This window comes from Melitaea cinxia, chromosome 21, assembly GCF_905220565.1.
Source record: "Melitaea cinxia chromosome 21, ilMelCinx1.1, whole genome shotgun sequence".
NCBI classification, from domain to species: domain Eukaryota; kingdom Metazoa; phylum Arthropoda; class Insecta; order Lepidoptera; family Nymphalidae; genus Melitaea; species Melitaea cinxia.
The window spans coordinates 13489151-13511885 of NC_059414.1; the positions used below are offsets into that span (position 1 = coordinate 13489151).

The following is a 22735-nucleotide window of genomic DNA, read 5'->3' on the forward strand; positions in this document are numbered from 1 at the left end:
ATATCTAATAAAGTTACAAATAAGTACAAAGATTTGCGAACAAATCGCAACACCATGTGTATATATGAAAATAAAATAGTTCTTGACATGATTCATGTTCAGTGCACTATATCGGAATAAAAGTTATAAATAGATAAGAACAAAATGCAATAACGTCGTATGTCTGAAACTAATCAATCACTTGGACTCGTGTGCAGCGCACTCTATCGACATAAAAGTTATAAATAGGAACAAATAAAAAGCAATAATTCATATGCCTGATACTAAAACCAATGTTGGCACGATTCATGTTCAACGCACTCTATCGCCATAGTGTAAATAAGTTACAAATAAGTACGAACAAAAAGCAATCACACTAGGTACCCGTAGGTATTATTGCTTGTCGAAATGTCGTAGAAGAAGGTAGTTATAGGAACTAAAGCGATAATAGATACAAATTTCGTTAAAAATAAAACTTTAGTGAAAATGCACCATTTAGTTACAAACGCAACACTATCGAGTAGTTTTTGTTTTGCGCCTATCATTCCCGTTAGGAATCCCTTGTTCCTCCGCATCTTAATTTTGGCTTGCTCGATAGCTTGTAAGTATGTTGGTGTATTTTTCGTTCTGTGCATACTATCGTATCGCTGACAGGCAGCGAACGGGAGAAGGTGTACTCGCGTCAGTATTCAGCGCCACTGCTGAAACGCAAGACGTCACGCTTTGGACTGGGTCTCGGACTGTTACCTCACGCTCCTCCTACTTCTCGTACTTCCAATTCCCACGGTAAGTATACTTTTAACTTAGTCCTATTGAGGACACATAATATATTTTCCCGAATTTTTTTGAAGCAGTCCCACTGAGCTAGTACCTCAACCTTACGGAAGATCGTAGCCAAAAAATACTGCTATCAATTGGGTAGTTTGTTCCTGTGGTAAATAAGGTAGGCAGAACTGTCCGTAAGGAGATACAGTCGATAACGCGCTGGTAATGCTGGCATGTTGAAGCGTAATACTCCTGGTTTTGCAGACGTTCTTAAGCTACGGTATCCGACTACCATCAGCCAGAATATAAGCTATTATACTCTAATTTCACACTTTAAATTGTGTGGTACATAAAAAGTAATATAAAGAATTTTATAGAAGTATATTTAAAAATATTTTAAAGTTAACAAAAATTTAAAGGAAAATATGAAGTATGCAAATATTTGTATACTAAAATAAATAAATATACTTAAGTTATTCATAATTAAGATATATTTCAATTGACTATTGGCAAGTTCGCACTTACCTACAAATTTATACCACTTACCTAATTAAAAAGTAACATACTCGCTATAAAATATTTGCCCATCGGAAAATTTATAGTGCAGAAGTGACATTTAGTTGGGACTTGTTAAGACTCTGTGGTTACGGCAGTAAAGAATATAGCCACCCCCTCTCTTACCGTGGGTGTTGTAAGAGGCGACTAAGGGATAACACATTTCCACTACCACCTTGGAACTTAAAAAGCTGACAGATGGCGGTATAACCATCAACTGCTGGCTATGAAATGCACAAGCCGAAGATTGGCAGCAGCGTCGTCCGGCTAAGCCAGCCCGGTGGTCACCAACCCTGCCCAGCGTGGTGACTATTGGCAACACACATGAATTCATTCCATTTTTGGCGCGAACTTGTGGAGGCCTATGTCCAGCAGTGGACTGCGATAGGCTGAAGTGTGTGTGTTAGTGTGAAGTGTAAGACGGTGTCTCCGATCTACTCGACCACTAAGTTTTTTTATCTATGTTTAATAACTAAAATATATGCTCAATTACTAGTAGGTATAGTACAAAAAGATATTAATCTCAACAGAAGGTATGCACTCTGTCTCCGGTCGATCAGAGGAAACATTGTCAACGGTTGTACCCAAAGCAGCTGATTTGGAAGAAGCTGACAAAGAAACTGCAAATCTTTTAGTCTTTCTTTTGATGCAGTTTTTATCCAGGTGAGTAAAGTTGATTATTGTACTAGAATATCCTCGTAGCGTTACTAACTTGGAAATTCATAGATTATGATTTATCATAATCTATGAATTTCCAAGTTAGTAATAAAATGAATGTAATTCATTTGTTATATTATTAATAGCTACTTCTTTCTAACGAATGATACTCGCAGCGTCCACAACAAAATTACAAGGCTCAGTTGTTAAAGTATGCTTAAATGATTTCTATTTAAGCTCATTTTTGATTAACTCAAATCTTCTGCAAAATAACCAATATTCCCAAGCTTCGTTCATTACATTCTTTAATCTTCTTTAGAGAGAGACATAAAGATACAGACAAAAATTAGGAAAGAACTCACATCTCAATATACGTATATTACATTACTTAATGCTGTGTAGCTACGGCATTAAAGAATTTAGCCAACCCTTCACTTCCCGTGGGTTTCGTAAGAGGCGACTAAGAGATAACGCGGTTCCACTACCACATTGGAACTAATAAAGGCGACCGATGGCGGGATAACCATCCAACTGATGGCTTTGTAATACACAGGCCGAAGACGGGCAGCAGCGTTTTCAGTGCGACAAAGCCAGCCCTGCGGTCACCAACCCGCCTGCCCGGCGTGGTGACTATGGGCAGCTCACCCTATGTCCAACAGTGGACTGCAATAGGCTGAAATACCGATGGCGGGATAACCATCCAACTGATGGCTTTGTAATACACAGGCCGAAGACGGGCAGCAGCGTTTTCAGTGCGACAAAGCCAGCCCTGCGGTCACCAACCCGCCTGCCCGGCGTGGTGACTATGGGCAGCTCACCCTATGTCCAACAGTGGACTGCAATAGGCTGAAATAATGATGATGATGACATCACTTGAATATTAATTTAAGGTGTTTATAATGGTTAATTATACTTAGAGCGGATCAAGCACACCCAACAGAAGACAAAGCTGTTCAAAAAACTCAAGACTTGGTACTCCGACACCTGTTCACGTTGCTCGGATACAACTCTGTTGAAAAGTTTTTCACTATATCACCACATACTCTTCGGTAAGTCGTAGTTACATTTTTAAGGAATCGCTCTTAGTTTTAATATTCATTATTTTAAATCACATTAGTCTTATAATTTTTTGACCAATCATAACATGATAAAGCTTAATATAATAGTTAGAAAGTACATCATATTATACGAACCTATTGGCATAGATAAAATATTGTTCGTTGTTCTTAAAAGAGTTTCTCAACAGGTTGATCTAAAAATGTCCATACTCCTTGCAAAACTTATGATACGCTTTATTCTTATTCATGTCCTTTTTCTAAAGGTTGTCTGGAAGATCTCTTTAGCGATAAGACAGGCGGTCTTCTATATTTTATATTACATATATTGTTTCTGGTTGTACAATAAAGAATATTTGTATTTGAACGATTAAAGCTCATATCTGCCTCTTATTTACTGTTAAGGGTTCTGCAATCAAAAAACAAACGCAAATATCAATTACATAAAAATCTTTAGGTAAAATTTCAAGACGTTAAATCGCTAGCTCGGCTGGTCAGTCTTCTGGTCAAAATTCTTTCGATATCAGTCTAAAGCCTTACAGCGCTGTGGTGACATTTAGCTCCGAGAGCAGATAGATAAATAGGAGTGTCTTAAAGAAACTTTTGATTTTAAGATTTATTAACTAATTAGAGTAAGAAATGGGGAAACAGATTAGCGTCTCTTTGAGTAATCGACAAAAAGATCTTGATACTTGCAAAAAGCTGACAACGAAGTTGTAAATCTGAAGTGACAATGGGTGGGCCACATAATTCAATACCTCGGGCCACCAAGAACTAAAGGATGGTAGTTGGAGGCTCAGCGTGAAATATGTCAGTACAATGAAGACCTTGCACCGGGAAGCAAAATCAGCAGTTCTCTTGACCATATTTTATAGGATCATGAATGTTGGAAATTATTCTGCTTAATGCCACAACTGCTATTTTGATATTTTACGCAGGATGTCATCAATATTTAACGCATTTATGGCGAATCTACCGCAAGTGTTGGATCAGAACCACGTGATGGGTGCCAGCATCGCTGAACCCACGCTCATGTTATTACAGGTTTGTATTCTTTAATTTATAGGTCAAACCATGTTTGGTTAATAGATTTATATTGGGAATAGTTTGATCATTGGGCATGACTAGTAAGAAAAGTTATTTTTGAGAAAGTAAAATAATTAGGTAAGGTAGGTAATTAGGTAATTGTAAACGTTATTTCACTAATTATTATTTTTTTCCTAATTTTCAATCGTAACAAACAAGCGTTATGTTCCAATTTTTTGAAAAAAAAAACGAGTGTGCTTTAGACCACAAGACTGAAGTGAAATTTACGAAGCGTATCTGTATATGAGAGAAAGAGAGAAAGAAAATGTGTGCTCGCACCTCTCTCTCTTGCTCCGTTCGCCTCGCCCTATCACACTTTTCGTAACGCTCGTCACGCATTTCACTAGCTTACTCCCCAAGTCAAACGTGCATAAAGAAGTTTTACTTCGAAAGTATTACATCTCTACTAATATTATAAATGTGAATGTAAGTTTGTTTGTTACGCTTTTACGCGAAAACCACTTAACCGGTCATCATGAAACTTTGTACACATATTATAGGATAATATAGGATACTATTTATTTAAAAAAATTAAAGCGAGTGGAGCCGCGGGTAAAAGCTAGTAGTATTATAAGAGGTGACGTCCGTAGCACTGCAGTCGGCCGGCGCTGTCGGCGGGGAGCGCGGGGAGCGCGCACACGCTGGCGGCGCTGGAGCCGCACGTGCGGCGCCACTGGCTCATGGCGCTGCTGGTGCTGCTGTACAAGGTCACCACAGCCTTCTCTACATTCTCGTTTGAATCCTCTTGGTATCATATGAATAACCCGACTTCCTATCTGGATCGATCATTGTAATGGTAATAAGGAATCTCAGAATCTAAAGAAAACAGTGAGCAGAGTGTGTAAATGCTACCCATCCGGTGAAATAAAAAAAGCTATATTAAATGGACTACATGATTAATTTGCGTGATTAGCTTCCTGCTTGAAAGCAACATAACCATAATATTGAGTTAATAATACCAATAATAAATATATGCACAGTACCACTACAGCAGCGGGCCGCTGTGCACGCTGGTGGGGTCGCTAGTGCGCTGCGTGCTGCAGTCAGTGGAGGCGCAGCACCACCAGTGCAAGCGGATCCCACCCGTGTTGCTGCTGCACCACCAGCAGACCTACCCGCCGACCTACCAGCACTCGATGCCTCAGCGGACTCGAGGTACAACGATAGACAGACACGATACCGTGTTGTCAGAATGAAAGAAAGAAAGAAAAGTTATTTATAGGCCATTATGTAGTGATGTTAAAAACTAATGAGATGCTAACGACTACTAAAAAAAATGGTTACTCATGTTTCATACTTCGCATACGAGTATACTTACAAACTAAACACATACAACCGAATTCAGAACTTTCATATAGAATCAATGAAATACTTTTGTAAAATAAGGAATATAAAACAGGAGGGATGCTATGTAATCATATTATTCTTGTATTTATTTACACTTGAAATATTTTGTCCTAGAAACTCGTGAACAGCCAGCAAAACCAGAAGAACCTAATGCCAAGTCTCCAGCACATTGGCCCGAGCCGCCAGAACCTGCCAAGTAAGTTGAATTTGTCAATCCATTCAAAAGGGACATAGGATAAAAAATAAAAATAGAACAGTAGGAATTACACTAGGAGATTCTTTGGAAGTAGATTTTTAAACTCTTTCATTATTATTGGCAAGGAAAAACACTTTTAGGTCTTTCTAAGTACCTATATTTTTATCATACCTCCAGGCGAACGACTTTCTTTAATTATTGTCTTGGTCAAAAAGTTTGTTGGTAATTTTACTCCTATGGCTACTGCTAGGTACAAACAGTGGAGCCTGGAGCAGGAGTCGTCAGAGAGCGAGCTGATCGCAATCCCGGAGACCAGCGATAAGTCTGACACTACTGTGCATGGAAGCACTGCACCGGTGAGTTTTTATGACTTTTCCTTTACTTAGCGGCACATTTCAACTTTTTATTTTATTTATATTATCATAACATAATGTTATAACATTGGCTTAACCAAAACAAATGAAATATTTGGAAGCTTTGAAAAGGTAAAATTACGAAAAAAAAACTATTTAAAAAACGAGAATGCGCAGTTTTCTTTCAAAAAATAAAAATGACTAAAACAACTTGAGCTTTTTGTATAAGAATCGATCTGTCTCTAAACCCAGCGTTCATAAGTGCCACACCAATTTGTATTGGCGGGATTGTTGTCCTATAAATATGATAATTTGTAAGTGAAGAAGCAGTTATTATTTAATTAGGTATTGGGCGGCTAGCGTTGCTGCTCGGTAGTGGCGTAAGAGTCATTAGTGTCATATCTTATTCAATGTAGTTAAACGTGTGTATTGTGAATAACTGTAGATTTGAAGTCAGAAATGTTTTGTTGAGTATTTTCAGATGTGTTTTACACAATACTTTAAAACAAAATAAAAATCTTACAAATCTTTCTTCCAAAACGTGCAGTATGTCAAATTTCGAATAAATTCGTTACTCTTGAATAAAAACCACAAAAGTAAACAAAAAGCGTGTGTGATTGATTTGTTTACTGCAGTTTCACTCACTTATAAAGTTTTGTGTACTTTACAGGATCTATAGTAGATGATTGTTGCAGTGCTAGTAGGTTGGTAGGATCCCATATCGTCGTTGATGTCTATAGAGCCCTATTGCGCTCCGGCATTTCTCGCCACATCGATTGCACTCAAACCGCGAATCCGCTGGAGGAGATGGGGCATAGCGCAGCTTTTAACCTTGTTAAACCCAATAAAATTACCGATAATTTTCTTTTAATAATTAAGCAAATAAGCACTACAAAAGGGCGGTAGTAGAAATAGATTGTAGGACGATGTATAAAACAATTGCTTTTTAATTATTTTGTTTTTCCTTAGGGTTCATTCGACGAACCCTCACACTACGATGACCCTCCATTTGTGGGTCACTCACAGACCGTCGTCTCACCTTACCCGACGCACAGTAAAATTGTAAGTTTTATTTATAATTATTGATCGATAGGATGTGTGGCTACGGCATTAAAGAATATAGCCACCCCCTCTCTTCCCGTGGTTGTCGTAAGAGGCGACTAAGGGATAACACAGTTCCACTACCACCTTGGGACTTATTAAGCTGACCGATGGCGGAATAACTATCCAACTGCTGGTTTTGAAATACACAGGCCGAACACGGGTAGCAGCGTCTTCGGTGTGACAAAGCCAGTACTGCGGTCACCAACCCCAGCCCAGCGTGGTGACTATGGGCAACACACATGAGTTTACTCCATTTTTGTGTGAACTTGTGGAGGCCTATGCCTAGCATGGCTGAACTGATGATGATGATGATGATGATTGATTAATTAACGTCTGCGACCTTCCACTGCTGAACAAATGTCTCCTTCCTCATTTAATAGGCAGGTTTAAACAGATTCCACTGCACTGCTTCATTGCGGGTTAGCGGATAGCTTTCCAATAGTAACACGAGTAACAATCGACAATCCATGCAATACATGCTCTCCTAAGAGCCGGCGGCTAGACCAACAAAGACAGACATATGACTCGTTCAAAGTGGAAATCGAACCTATGACCGCTGGTGTTTAGGCGCATACACGTCACTACACCAGAGCGGTTTTCAATACGATATATACGTTAAATCAATGTCTCTTTTACCCTAACCGTAGCGACTTTCCGAATTTTATCAACCTCCTAACCTCGAAGCTTGCTTTTACAGTATTTAATTATAATTTGTATCACCAGCAGACTGCACACGGATCTCGATCAGGTCAACAGCACTCAACAAGCTCATCTGCCTCCATCGGGAGCGACTCTTCTAATCTGTAAGTGGTAGTGATGTAAATGATAACTTTCATTTAGTTTATTGGGGAGTTAAGTCCTGAATATCTGAAATGTTCGTGTAGATTGCCCCAACAAGTAGTAAACCACCAGAAAAGCTATATTTTTTACAGTACACTACAGAAACAATAAATTAATCTAATAATAGTATAATAGTGTAAGGAGATATTATAGACTCTATGGCAATAGATATCAATCAACGAAATATCGGGAATTTGAAAGTGACTATAGCGATAAGGCCCGTATTAAGTAAAAGTGTTGATAGTGACCGTACAATTCAGCCTATACTATCCATTGCTGGGTATAGGCCTGTGTCCCCATATAGGAGAAGAATTGGAGCTTAATCCACGATGCTACTCCGGTGCAGTTTGGCGGATATGTTCACTGTGATTAGCAATCGCTATCAGGTATTTATGATAACAACCAGAACCGACAGCTTAACGTGCTCTCCGAGGTACGTTGGGGAGACTCGTAAGGACAGATGATCGGACCGGAAATAAATATTTGTACAAAGCAAATATCCATCCCAAGCGGGAATTGAACCAGCAAACCATTGATGTTTTAGGCGATTACACGCAGAACTACACCAGAGCGGTTGTTAGGTAGGTTGGCTAGGTTGGTAGGTTATGAGCAGTTGACGGTGACCGTGAAAGTTTAGAATCTTATATAATAACTAGCGACCCGCCCCGGCTTCGCACGGTTGCAAAAACGATCAGTGTTCCTCTACTATATTATGCATTTATCATACACCTTAACCTTCCTTCCCGTTCGCTTAAACCGAATATAAAAATCATCATATCAAAAATTTCGCTCTAGCGGGGTACATCGTTCCATAGCTTAATTGGCTAGAGCGCCGACACGGTCAATCGGAGACGCGGGTTCGAATCCCGCTGGAGCGGTCAATTTTTGATATGATATTCAAAGACTAAGTTTAGAATTCCTAATGTGTGGGTAACACAAAAAAATAAAAAAATAAATCGTACATATTTAATATATTTTTATGTTAATATATATTTATTAGCAAATCGACGCCGATGAGCGGTCACTCAGTAGATATCTGGCCCGATCAGCTGCACCAGCAGAACTCGCCGCGATCCAAGATACTAGGCAAGCAGAAGAGGATTGTAGGTTCGTGACTCTTTACACTTAGAAATATAAAATTTAGGTAGTCTATACAAATAAATAAAATTTAAGTGTCTGTTTGTAATATTAAAATTCCGCACTTTTTACTAAATGCATATGGACGGATACGCTTTACATATACCAAAATAACATTTTTTACTGTCTGTCTGTTTGTTTCGGCTAATCTCAGAAACGGCTGAACCGATTTTGACGGGAATTTCACAGGCAGGTAGCTGATGTAACAACGAGTAATTAGGCTCCTTTAATTTAGAAATTTATTTATTTTATAACTCTGCGAACTGAACAATAACTTTTTTGTCAAATTCCACGTGGACGAAGTCGGGGGCACAGCTAGTCTATACATATATAAGTAATTATACTTTTTCTGTTCCTTTTAGTAGAAATCCCAAAATAAAGACTATGTTTGCGTTTCTCTAAAACAAGAAATTTATTTCTATTATTACATATTTTCTATATTTACAATTTTTAACATTTAAACTACATTATATAATTACAATATTCACTTACCTAAAACAAGAAAAAGGACATTTAAAGCCTTTATTGAAACTAATTTTCTTACAATCTTAATGTAAAAATATTTCTGTCATCACAACAAAGTTTTATTTTTCTGTCCTGACAATAAAATAAACAACAAGGTAGGTAACTAAAAAAACAGTAACGAAATATAAAATGAGTGTTGTGTTTTCTTTACATATATACATATATAATAGTTGTGTCATCGACTCATCAGGAAATCTCAAACCACTGGACCCATAAAGATGAAATTTGAGTTAGTTTATACTTAGTAGGTATCCGCTAATAACGGATTTTTTGAAGCGTGATAAGGTGCGAGCTATGAGAGCAGTCTGGTAATTCTAACGCATGAAAGGTGAACCATAAATGTGGTATACAATAAATAATGAATTGTTGAAATATAATTAATATACATACTTTAATCCCTCTTAGTAAATGTCGTCGATTTCTAGGCGATTGAAGCCTCTGCTAAAGCAGCAGCTAGTAATTTATGAACTATTATATAGTGTCTTAAAAATTGGCGAAGTTTTGATATGAATATTTATATCAGTGGTTATTACAATATAATAATACCAGCTGCGTCTCGCGGATTTACTTGCGTAACTTTAAGTGTCCTAACAACATCAGAATAAATAAAAGCCTACGTATAACCCTCAAGCTGTAGCAGTCCAATTGAGAGAATTTATATAAAACATCACACTGTAACTCACTGCCCTGGGACAGTAACCAAAATGTTAATTTCAAATAATTATCTTGATCTCTTTTTTTTTTTTAATTTATTTATCAAATAAACAATATTGTACATATTTAATATAAATAGCATTAAAAACCACGCAGATTAGTGACAATGCTATTTAGTAACCAATGAACTAAATATATATATAAAATAATTAGATAAATACTGTAGTAAAAGACCGTATAGATGTTCTGTTGAGGATATGAAAGAAATTGAACATCAAATATCAAAACTGCTAAAACATAATTTAATTGAGGAGTCATATAGCCCTTTTGCCGCTCCGGTAACACTAGCATTTAAAAAAGAAGAAGGAAGGAGATGATTGATGATGATTTGGTATTTTGAAACATTTAAAAAACATACCCTCATCTCAACCAGCAGCTGGCAGCAGTACATCCCCCGACACGGCTGCGTCATCCAACGGGGACGCTCTACACGCGCCCCACTCTCACGCACATCACGCCCTACTCAAAAGTCCCGGTGCGTACTTTATATACAATAATTGTGCTTGCAGGCAAACGAATAAAAACCGACTTCAATTATATCTACAACGTAGGTAGACGAAAAAATAGTCAAATCATCATCATCATCATTACAGCCTATCACAGTCCACTGCTGGACATAGGTCTCCATAAGTTGACGCCAAAAATAGCGTGAACTCATGTGCTTTGCCCATGGTCACCACGCTGGGCAGGCGGGTTGGTGACCGCAGGGCTGGCTTTGTCGCACCGAAGACGCTGCTGCCCGTCTTCGGCCTGTGTATTTCAAAGCTAGCAGTTGGATGGTTATCCCGCCACCGGTCGGCTTTTTAAGTTCCAATGTGGTAGTGGAACTGTGTTATCCTTTGTCGCCTCTTACGACACCCACGGGAGAGAGGGGGTGGCTAAATTCTTTAGTACCGTAGCCACACAGTACGTACCGTAGCCACACAGTACAGTAATAGTCAAATAAATACGCTTTATCAAAGATTACTCCAAAAGTTGTAATCAGATCTCGATGAAATTTAAATGTTGACCACATGATAAACACCGGCTTTCAATTAAATTAATAATTGTGTTTGCTCGCAAACGAAAAAAAAACCGACTTCAATTACATCGACAAGTAATACAACGTAGATCGACGAAAAAATAGTCAAGCAACTACGCGTTATCAAAGATTACTCAAAAAGTAGTTATCAGATCTCGATAAAATTTATATGTGACCACATGATAAACATCAGCTTTCGATTAAATTAAAAATTATCAAAATCGAAACACCCAGTAAAAAGTTATTGCGGATTTTCGAGAGTTACCCTCGATTTCTCTGGGATCTCATCATCAGATCCTGGTTTCCTTATCATGGTACCAAACTAGGGATATCCCCTTTCCGACAAAAAAAGAATTATCAAAATCCGTACATTCAGTAGAAAGTTATGCGGTATAATACAACGTAGGTCGACGAAAAAGCGTCAAGTAAAAACGCATTATTAGATATAACTCGAAAAGTAGTTGTTATATCTCAAATAAATTTAAATGGGACCAATTGGCACACACTACCTTTCGATTAAAAGAAAATTTGTCGAAATCGGTCTACCCGGTCAAAAGTTCTGATGTAACATACATAAAAAAAAATACAGTCGAATTGAGAACCTCCTCCTTTTTTGGAAGTCGGTTAAAAATCATAAAAATCGGTACACCCAGTAAAAAGTTATGCGGATTTTCGAGAGGTTCCCTCGATTTATCTGGGATCCCATCATCAGATCCTGGTTTCCTTATTATGGTACTAAATTAGGGATATCTCCTTTCCAATAAAAAAATAATTATCAAAATCGGTTCATAAACGACGGAGTTATCCCCGAACATACATTAAAAAAAAAACATATATATGGTCGAATTGAGTACCCTCCTCCTTTTTTTGAAGTCGGTTAAAAATACAGCCTTAAAGGCTGCCCTTGACAACTACTAACGCCCAGTTCGCGTTAGCGTAGTTTGTAGTTACTTTACTTTCTACTCCACGTGTTGTGGGTTTGATTTCCACTTCCCGAGTCATCCGAGTACCCGCATCTGGATATAATCTATATTTTTTAGTTTACTATAAATATTCTTGTATCATTCTATTTTATATGTTCCATTTTAAAATTTTGGAAATATTTAAATAGTCTTAAAAGGTGATTAAAAATTAAAGACAAAAATGACAAAACTAACATAAATATCAACGAATATGCTATGTTATTACAATTTTCGTCCACAGTGCTAACGAGATAGAAGGATTTAGAAAATTTTACTGTACAATTATGATCATAAATCGTTTGATACAACTGTTTATTATAATTATTTGTACTTTATTCGCTACATACCTAAACTGCAAGTCGGCGACTGTACCGGAAGCCGTGATGTCTGACGCAGGCGTGGCGTACGCATCCCCCGAGTCGCCGCTGTCCAAGATGGAGCTGGCGTGGAGCGCGCCCCCGCCCGCCCCCGCGCCCGCCCTCCCCGCGCACCCCTTCCACATCGCACCGCCCGCTGTCGAGAGGTACACATTGACACACATGAAATTAAATGTGCTTGTTTCAAGGGGCTACACTTTTTTTTTTTACGTGGGGAAAATTCATCATGGATACCCTCCAGCGCGGCGGCGCCAGAGGGTTATGTCAGACTCCTACTGACTAAAAACCACCACGTGTGAGCAGTCGTCCGCCTGGGTGGGGCGAAATGGGGTCGCGCTAGCATTCGCCACCTAAGGGGGCTACACTACCTCAGCTCGAATTCAGATTTCACCATTAATACACGAGAATTGAGAGCGCTTGGTTGTTCATCGCGCGAATTATATGTATTTTCTCCCCACAAACATCAATAGTTATTTTTTAAAAAACGCAACATATAAAATGTTCTTCATACTTATTTCAATTACCATGCTTAATCTCAAGTTCATAACTTCTATATTTACTGAGATGTTAAGATTTTAATACAAAAATAGAGGTAACTTAGCGATTTTTTTCGTATCGAGAAAATTTTATGGAATCGTGTTTTCGAAACATATGAAAGATAGTTTATGCTTGAACTTTACCATACAGAAATTTCAAACTTAAATATTCAGTAGTTTGTAAGATATGGACATCCTGTCGAGTGGAAAATAAGCAATTTGAGGCAGTTATGCCCTGAACTTTACCATACATACATTTCAAACTTAAATATTCAGTAGTTTGGAAGATATGGATATCCTGCCGACTCCGGACAACTCTTAATAGTAATAATGGTAATAGACTTTGTTGTTCACTTCAGAAATTAAAAAAAAGGAACATGGCGAATGGTACTCGCCTACGTAGCTTTAATTTTAATTCTATTAGTTATTAATTCATTAACGAATTCAATTGATAATTTTCTATACTTCAGTGTTTCAGTTTATTTAGGCATCTATTAACTTGAAATATCCAAATGTTTCTAAACCTTTCAGACTTCTACCGATCGGACCCAAACCGAACAAGGAACAGTACCCAGTATTCAACGCCCTCGTTGACAGAGTGAGAGAGGCCCTCAACGTTCCTGGTATGTATATACTTGTGTCAGTATTATAAAATAAGAAGTTAATAGAATATATTTTGTAACGCATTAGAAATATTTGATTATAGTTTTTATTATATGGTTACTTACTATTTCTTTAAATCTAAATTTTAATGCCAAAAAATCAGTGGTTTTCTTATTCTGACACAAACGATCGTAGCTAAAATGACTGATATACTGTACATATATACTATAGACAAAACACATGTGTTCACGCCATTTTTGGCGCTAACTTGTGGAGACCTATGTCCAGCAGAGGACTGTCTTAGACTGAAGTGATGGCATTTATATCGCTTCAGCCTGTAATATCCCACTACTGGGCATAGGCCTCTTTCCCCATGTAAGAGAAGGATCAGAGCATAATCCACCACGCTGCTCCAATGCGGGTTGGCGGATATATTCCCTACCATGAGGAACGATCGCTATCAGGTGTACATGATAACAACCGGGACCGACGGCTTAACGTGCTCTCCGAGGCACGGTGGGGAGACCCACTAGGACTGCACAAACACCCAGACCACGGCAAACACCTGTATGGCCAATACAAATGTTTGTCATGTGCGGGGATCGAACCCGCAACCGCCAGCGCAACAGGTACAATGCATGGCTGTGACCGCTGCACCAACGCGGCGTCGATATAGGCATTATATCTAGCACCATTATTCCAATCTCCCTGAGATTTAAGAACAGCATTTAGAGTCAGCAGCCAGGCACTATTAAAGTTGTTAATCAAAGAGGACAAATGAGTATATCAAGCATCTGCATTCATAAACGTTTAAAGAAGATAATACTTGGCTCATGAGACATTTTGGTCTTAAAAATTAGTTGAAATCATGAATTCGACATGAACAGAGAAGAAGACGATTTTTCAGATGATTCGACAGAGAGAACGGAGTCCAGCGAACACGAGCCGCGGGTTAGTGACTCGCGGGAGCAGCAGAGGTGAGTCCAATACACAGACATAGTAGTGACAGAATGAGAAATCTCTTTGCTATTTATGGTTACTTTTAAACAGTATAATAAATACGTGTTCTAAATATACCAAGTTGTATTGTTTTGAAAGTATCACTATGTCCAAAACAAAAATGCCATAGGGCCTCATAATCATAGCTACAGACACAATTATATTTTCAACCTAGCTGTGCCAGCGACTTCGTCCACGTGGAATTTAACAAAAAAGTTATTTTTCAGTTCGCATAGTTATAAAATAAATAAATTTCTAAAATAAAAGTAACCGACTATCGACCGGTGAAAATACCGTCAAATTCGGTGCAGCCGTTTCAGAGATTAGCCGGAATAGACAAACAGACAGACAAAAATTGAAAAAATGTTACTTTGGTATATGTACCGTATATACATCTATGTGCATTTAGTAAAAAGCGGTTATTTTAATATTACAAACAGTCACTCCAATTTTATTTATTTGTATAGATTAGATATCGTCAATGTCAAAAATAATATTAATTTTCAAATTGTCCAAGTAATTCGTAATTTTACTAGAAATAGTATTCGTTAAATGATCGTCATTTGTTAAGCTGTTGTAAAATTGTATGTTTCCTAGATCCCCACGACGGTTGGCACGTCAGGTTGCTCAATTAGGTTCACCGCCTGCACCTAGACCGGTCTCTGCTGGTATGTAGACTATTGACTTATAAATACTTCGAAATTAAAACATTAACAATAGAAGTGCTTATTAAAAACGATTGTCTAAATAATAATTAATAAAATCTTAGATTCAGACGAAAAACTTTTGCCATGGCGTTAACAAAAGTATTAGAGAATTTGTGCTTTAATTTCCTTCCACTAGTAAAACTAAAGATTAGCTGAAAATGTTTTTAAGACATTTCGTATTAGACTAGTAGATCCTTAGAATTAATACAAACATCGAACGAGCAAATTATTCAGCATTAATTGTAGATTGAAATATGCTTTAGACTACACAAGCAGATCCTGGCATAATCAATACATTACATTACATTACAGCCTATACAGTCCACTGCTGGACATAGGCCTCCACAAGTTTACGCCAAAAATAACGTGAACTCGTGTGTTTTGCCCATAGTCACCACGCTGGGCAGGCGGGTTGGTGACTGCAGTACTGACTTTGTCGCACCGAAGACGCTGCTGCCCGTCTTCGGCCTGTGTATTTCAAAGCCAGCAGTTGGATGGTTATCCCGCCATCGGTCGGCTTCTTAAGTTCCAAGGTGGTTGTAGAACCTTGTTATCCCTTAGTCGCCTCTTACGACACCCACGGGAAGAGAGGGGGTGGCTAAATTCTTTAGTGCCGTAGCCACACAGCACATAATCAATAAGAACGCCTAAAGATAACATTCTGCATTAAGAGTCGAGTGTGAATGGTTGTCCCTTAACACACTCGACAGATGCCCCTGGGGCTCGCGCGGAGAGCGGCCAGGGCTGGTGGGGCGGAGGCCGGCGCGCCGCGCGACGAGCCGCGCACGCCGCTTGCGAGTCTTACCGCCCTGACGCTACTCTGAGGTTCCGCTGTACGTGACCGCTCTACTCTTGTCCACTCACCTTACCACCTGATTGTCTTTTTTGCCACGTGTAACTTGGGTACCTTCAAGAAAAAATTTATAGGATTTTCTAAGCTTACGTCTTTTAATTTGATCTTGTCTCTGCTTTTCATCAAATACAAATACTCTTTATTGTACACTAACGGAGAAAAAAATTTACAGCGCAAGAAAGAAAATATAGACATTTAAAAAAGGCGGCCTTATCGCTAAAAAAGCGATCTCTTCCAAACAACCTCTAGTATGAAAAGGACATGACATCAAATAAGACGTCGCACAAAAAGTGAATTACCAATTATCAAAAAAATGGAAAAGTTAGAGTTGTATTCCAAGCCTCACCTTTGCTTATGCCACCAGATTTTTCCGCCAAACTCACCCCATCCATCAAATTTTTCTGCCTTTTCTACCTCGTGTAACTTCAAGAGAAAAATGATCTATCACTTTCTAAGGGTATTATTTTGATCTTGTCTCTGCTTTTCATTTGACAAGGTTGTAGTCAAGCATAAAGGCGATTTCACATAATCCCAAAAGCCTTCACCAAAATCCATTGTAATATATATTCTATAAAAGAGACAAATGCATATTTATTTATTTGCCAGTAGGCAGATCAGAATATAGTCTTGTCATTGGATTTAAGTGTTATACGGTTCCTTTGACCATCTTACCAAAAATGCTTTGAAAATAAAATAGTAAATCAGTGTTCGTAGTCACTGTGACCTTGGAATATAAGTTTTAAAGCTATACGTAACATGTTCGAAAATATAAACGTACAGTCCTTATTATAGCTATGATAATTTCCGCAGGTGGCGAGTGTGGCGGTGCCCTGGAGCAGTACAGCGACGAGGAGTTAGGGCTATGTGTGATCGTGCTGGCGACCTTCGTGAGACGTGAGCCCGCCGCTGCCGCTGCGATGCTACCCGCACTGCTGCACAGCGTCACCAGGTGAGCGTCTGAAACACTTACATCTCTGTGTTACAGTAGTGGTGAGCGGTCAGTCGATTGACCTACGCATGCATATCTAAAGTATTCAATGGTGCTCTTGATAAAAAAACGCTGACAACACCAACAAGTGCTTTTTAGGGCACCAAAAAATGTTTACAAGAGAAGCGTACAAGAAACGGACTTATCGCTAAAGCAGCAATCTCGTGACTTTTTTTAATTTGTGAAACGGTCAATATTTGATATACGTGAACATAAAAAATCGATGTCTCGAAATTTTATTATGAACTTAGGTTATGATTCAATGTATATTTCAAAATACAACAATGATTAACGTCCACGCAGAGTGGTTCAACTAGGCAGCTACAGCTGGCAGGCAGAGAGCAGCACCCGCCTGCCCGGCAGCGCAGTGTTCGTGGCGCACCAGTTCCTGCGCTGCGTGCTGCACCAGCTGGCGCCGCACAACGTCTTCCTGCAGCTGTTCCTGCAGCGGACTCCTGGTGACTGGACCTGGTGTATTACTTAACGTCCACGCAGGGTGGTTCAGAAGATGCTTTTGAAGCCTACTAGAATACAGCTATTTCTAATTTTAATTATGAAATGATTGTATCATAACAAGATTACGTTTGTAATTCTATTTCAGAAAAACAAAGGCAAATGTTCTTCAAGAGCGTCGCGCAAGCGTTCGTGGATTTTAATGAATTATATCCGTGTGGGCCACTACAACTTCTCATTGAACACCTCAACTCGAAGAAGACTCTGCCCATTGATGTAAATCCTTTACTATTTATTGTTAGATAGAGATGATATAGGAGAAGGATCAGAGCTTAATCCTCCACGCTGCTCCAATTCAATTTCTTTTTTTTTTTATCAATGTTGTTTCAATTCATACAGAGATTATATTGAGAGATCGAATATATCACAAAAAATTGCAATAAAACTTAACTTCGAATTTTGGTTACTATGACTAAAAATCGTAACAAAATATTGAAAAGATTGTCGCAGCAAAATTTTCTGTGAATTAACTGCATTGAAGTAAATTAGAAAATGCAACTAGCAGATCTCCATATCCACATATATAGACCAAGTCCTTATCGAATTCACGCTACCGATAACAAATAAATCCGCTACAACCATATGAAATGTTACGCGGGCCAGCAAATGGGCGTGATCGCCGGCAACATGGCGATGTACCTGGAGTGCCTGGCGCCCGAGGCGCTGGGCCCGCTCAGCGCCTGCAGCGCGCTGCTGGCGGCGCTGGAGGCGCTGCTGCGCGCCGTGGCGCTGCAGCTGCCGCAGCTGGACGACGCGCTGCCGCTGCTGCGCGTGTGCGCCGCCGCGCTGCGGGTGCCGGCCGCCACGCACCACAAGGTCTGCCTCTGCGACTGCTCGTGTCTGTGCCCAACTTATTGGCACTTATTGGCCTTTCTTCTATATATTTCATTCATATATGTCATTTGCAACATTCAATAACGTTTTTGTATTCACAAACACTAGGACTTTAACTGAGGTACAGCAGGAATTTTCTGCTCAAAATATGGAGCAGCCCGACTGGGGTAGTACCTCGACCTTACAGGAGATCATAGCTAAATAATACTGTTCTCAAGCAGTGTTATGTTCCTGTTGGTGAGTAAGGTGACCAGAGCTCCTGGGGGGTTATTGGGGATTGGGTCGGCAACGCGCTTGCGATGCTTCTGGTGTTGCAGATGTCTATAAGGCTACGGTAATCTCTTACCATCAGGTGAGCCGTACGCTTGTTTGCCGAACTAGTGATATATATAAAAAAAAAATGCTTGTATATTAAAAATAATAGTTTTTATCAATTACAATAAGTATCATGCACTATATGCAAATCCTTCTTCTAATATTAGTCAGTTTAATTCTCGTTACATGTTTCTCAGAGCCTCCTAGAGCCCATGTCGAAGATCGTCTCGTACGCGGTGCAAAACTTTCCAGTAAGCCTGTCAGTAGTGAGCGAAGTGAGCGCGGGTTGCATTCGAGCCTTCGCTCGTGACCGCGACAAGCTACTGCTGTGCCGCGTCCTGGTGTACGAGCTACTGCACGCGCTGCGCACTAAAACCACCGTGCCCGACGACAACCTGTTCATCCTGCTGCAGTTCGTACTGCAGGGTGGGTTAAGTTGCTATTGTATACTTGTAAATAATCTTGCACATTCAGAGTTATCATATTCTAATTCTATTCTGACTGAAAAAAATTTGTTTTCAGGACATGGAGCAACGCTCCTATTACCCCCACAACTGCAAGCAGGTGAATTACTATTGGGGGGAGCGGATGCACGTGAGCTTGGCGGCGCTCCCGTGGACTGTATGCGACCTCACCTAGCTGACATGCTGGAACTACTGCATGATCCTCACCTGCTCAATAAGATTAAGGTACCTTATGAAATTTTGACATAACGATGTACTTTTGAAAATTTTGAAGCCTTGTTCAGTAACAGATAAACTACACTAAATGGAAATAAGTAGATGAGGTAGATTTATCTAGAAATCTAAAATTTGCTTTTAGATGAACTTTGCTTGCAAGTCAACCTCCAGATTCCCCCCCAAGCTAAGCCAGTATTATGGATTTTGCTGAGGACATCTAACTTATCAGCCAGCCTCTCATCTGATCAGCTATATTCTGTTTTGTCCCCAGGGCTCGGTCTCCAAGTCGATCGTAAACCGCAACCTGATCTGCCTGAATGAGGACACACTAGGTGCTATAGTGAAGGGTGGCATCGCGCAGTATGTTGCCGTGGAGCTGGCGCTAGAGCAGAGTCGCGGCAAGCAGGAGCGCGCTCCGCGACACGTGCTACCCTGGCTCGCCTTGCCGCCGCCCGGGTGAGTGAGGGGGGGAGTAATAAAAATATTTTTATAAGAAAAAACAAAAAGCATAAAATGAGGTTTGATTGTTTACGTACATACATACATCATTACAGCCTATACAGTCCACTGTTGGACATAGGCCTCCACAAGTTTACGCCAAAAATAACGTGAACTCATGTGTTTTGCCCATAGTCACCACGCTGGGCAGGCGGGTTGGTGACCGCAGTACTGGCTTTGTCGCACCGAAGACGCTGCTGCCCGTCTTCGGCATGTGTATTTCAAAGCCAGCAGTTGGATGGTTATCCCGCCATCGGTCGGCTTCTTAAGTTCCAAGGTGGTTGTGGAAGCTTGTTATCCCTTAGTCGCCTCTTACGACACCCACGGGAAGAGACGGGGTGGCTAAATTCTTTAGTGCCGTAGCCACACAGCACATACATACATACATACATATAATCACGCCTCTTTCCCGTAGGGGTAGGCAGAGACCATTTCTTTCTACTCGCTACGATCCTTACATACTTCTTTCGCTTCGTCCACTTTCATTATTCTCTTCATACATGCTCTTCGGTTTAGGGTACTCTTGACCTGGCCTTTTTTCAAGACGTCCCTTATTTGGTCTCGGAACGTCCGCCTAGGTCTACCCCTTCCAACCCTTCCATTCACACTCGCCTTATACACTTTTTTCTTCAATCGTTCTTCGCTCATTCTCTCGAGATGAACAAACCATCTGAGCATACCTTTCTCAATTTTTGTCACTATCTTCTTTCAGACCACAAGGTTTCCTTATCTCACTATTTCTTATCCTGTCACTCAGTTTAACTCCTAGCATACTTCTTAACGCTCTCATCTCAACTGCATTTATTCAGCTTTCATGTTTCTTCTGCCATACCCAACTTTCACTTCCGTACATGAGTGTCGGAACCAACACCCCCCCGTGCACAGCCAAAGGAGCCGTGTTAGACACCTCCCGACTGCTCATAAAGGAGTGCAAAGCTCCATTCACCCTGTTTCCTGCATCCACTCTTCTTTCAATATCACTCTCTCACTTTCCATCTCTTGTAAACTTTGAACCCAGATACACAAACTCATTCACCTGTTCAATTTGTTCATCTCCAATCACGATATTGCAGTCTGTCACTGCCTCATCTCTTTCAAACACCACCACTTTCGTCTTCTTTACGTTCATCTTCATTACCTTTCTTACAAAAACTCCATTCATAACAGTTATCATTTCCTGCAACTCCTCGGCCGAAGACGCAAGTAATACTTTGTCATCAGCATAGAGAAGACATTTGACGAGTAACTCATTCATTCTCAACCCACTTTCATTCTCTTTTAAATCTGTCAAACAATAACAATTATTGTCCATGAACAGATTAAAGAGCCACGGTGACGCTACACATCCCTGTCTAACACCTTTTTCGATATTAAACCATTCAGTGTATGCCCCGTTTATCCTCACACAAGCACTAGAATCCCTATAAAGAGATTCCAATGCTCGTATGAGGACACTGCTCACACCATTCACGGACAATGCTGACCACATTTCATTCCTCATCACTCTATCATAGGCCTTTTCTAAATCCACGAACGCGTAATAGACTTTTTGTTTTAGCCAAACACTTTTCGGCTATGCACCGCAAAGACCTGACCCGTACATCCCATTCCCTTTCTAAATCCCGCTTGTGCATCCCATACTTTTTCGTCTGTTTCATCCACAACCCTCTCAATCAACACTTTTGGATACAATTTACCGACGACGCTGAGGAGGTTTACATCGCGGTAATTTATGCAGTCCTGCCGTGATCCTTTTCCTTTGTACAATGGGGCGATTACGGCTTTGCACCAGTCTCCTGGTACCTACCCATTTCGCCAGCACAAATTGAAAAGGCAGTACAGCTAGCTAGCAATTATGCCATGTCCAGCCTTCAGCAATTCGACGGTAATACTGTCATACCCTGCCTTACCTATTTCATACTTTTCAACGGTTTCACTATTTCATCCATGTTTATCTAACTTTCATTAACATTTATACTCGCTTCCATGGAAGGTGCCGTATGTTGTACCTGCACTTCCTCTCTTTCGAACAAACTCTCAAAATACTTTTTCCATCTCTTTAACACACATTCTTCTCCTTTATTAATTTTTTAATTTTAATAAGATAAAAAGTTTGTTTATGTGTGAATACGTCACAGAGTGGAAAGTAGGGGTGAGGTCGATAGTTAGGAGTGAGCAGGTATCCAAGTAGTGACAGCCCGTGCGGCAGGTCGCGCGACGTGGGCGAGTGCGTGGGGCGCGTGCGGCAGGTGTCGTGGGTGGTGCTGGGCGCGCTGTGCAACGCGCGCGGGCAGGCGCTGCAGCTGGCCGTGCCGCTGGACGCCACGTGCCACCTCACCGACCTCGTGCAGGTGACTGCCGCTGTCGTCCTAGAGGTAGACGAGTGACAGCCCGTGCGGCAGGTGTCGTGGGTGGTGCTGGGCGCGCTGTGCAACGCGCGCGGGCAGGCGCTGCAGCTGGCCGTGCCGCTGGACGCCACGTGCCACCTCACCGACCTCGTGCAGGTGACTGCCGCTGTCGTCCTAGAGGTAGACGA

At 40.3% G+C, this 22735-nt stretch overlaps 1 protein-coding gene across 1 annotated transcript in view; it reads left to right on the top strand.

Annotated features, from left to right (window-relative positions):
* Nucleotides 1–22735, top strand: part of LOC123663971 (protein unc-79 homolog) — a 62031-nt gene that overhangs the window by 35272 nt on the left and 4024 nt on the right. The window contains exons 30-55 of the mRNA XM_045598606.1: nucleotides 634–765; nucleotides 1860–1962; nucleotides 2874–3005; nucleotides 3950–4055; nucleotides 4688–4804; nucleotides 5078–5252; nucleotides 5559–5640; nucleotides 5891–5996; nucleotides 6963–7055; nucleotides 7824–7900; nucleotides 8938–9040; nucleotides 10687–10788; nucleotides 12656–12819; nucleotides 13741–13832; nucleotides 14720–14789; nucleotides 15409–15479; nucleotides 16190–16351; nucleotides 17182–17320; nucleotides 17663–17817; nucleotides 17961–18088; nucleotides 18476–18688; nucleotides 19219–19447; nucleotides 19544–19710; nucleotides 19973–20157; nucleotides 22409–22550; nucleotides 22602–22703. Of these exons, the coding sequence (XP_045454562.1) occupies nucleotides 634–765; nucleotides 1860–1962; nucleotides 2874–3005; nucleotides 3950–4055; nucleotides 4688–4804; nucleotides 5078–5252; nucleotides 5559–5640; nucleotides 5891–5996; nucleotides 6963–7055; nucleotides 7824–7900; nucleotides 8938–9040; nucleotides 10687–10788; nucleotides 12656–12819; nucleotides 13741–13832; nucleotides 14720–14789; nucleotides 15409–15479; nucleotides 16190–16351; nucleotides 17182–17320; nucleotides 17663–17817; nucleotides 17961–18088; nucleotides 18476–18688; nucleotides 19219–19447; nucleotides 19544–19710; nucleotides 19973–20157; nucleotides 22409–22550; nucleotides 22602–22703 (3347 nt within the window). The remainder of the gene's footprint in view (nucleotides 1–633; nucleotides 766–1859; nucleotides 1963–2873; nucleotides 3006–3949; nucleotides 4056–4687; nucleotides 4805–5077; nucleotides 5253–5558; nucleotides 5641–5890; nucleotides 5997–6962; nucleotides 7056–7823; nucleotides 7901–8937; nucleotides 9041–10686; nucleotides 10789–12655; nucleotides 12820–13740; nucleotides 13833–14719; nucleotides 14790–15408; nucleotides 15480–16189; nucleotides 16352–17181; nucleotides 17321–17662; nucleotides 17818–17960; nucleotides 18089–18475; nucleotides 18689–19218; nucleotides 19448–19543; nucleotides 19711–19972; nucleotides 20158–22408; nucleotides 22551–22601; nucleotides 22704–22735) is intronic.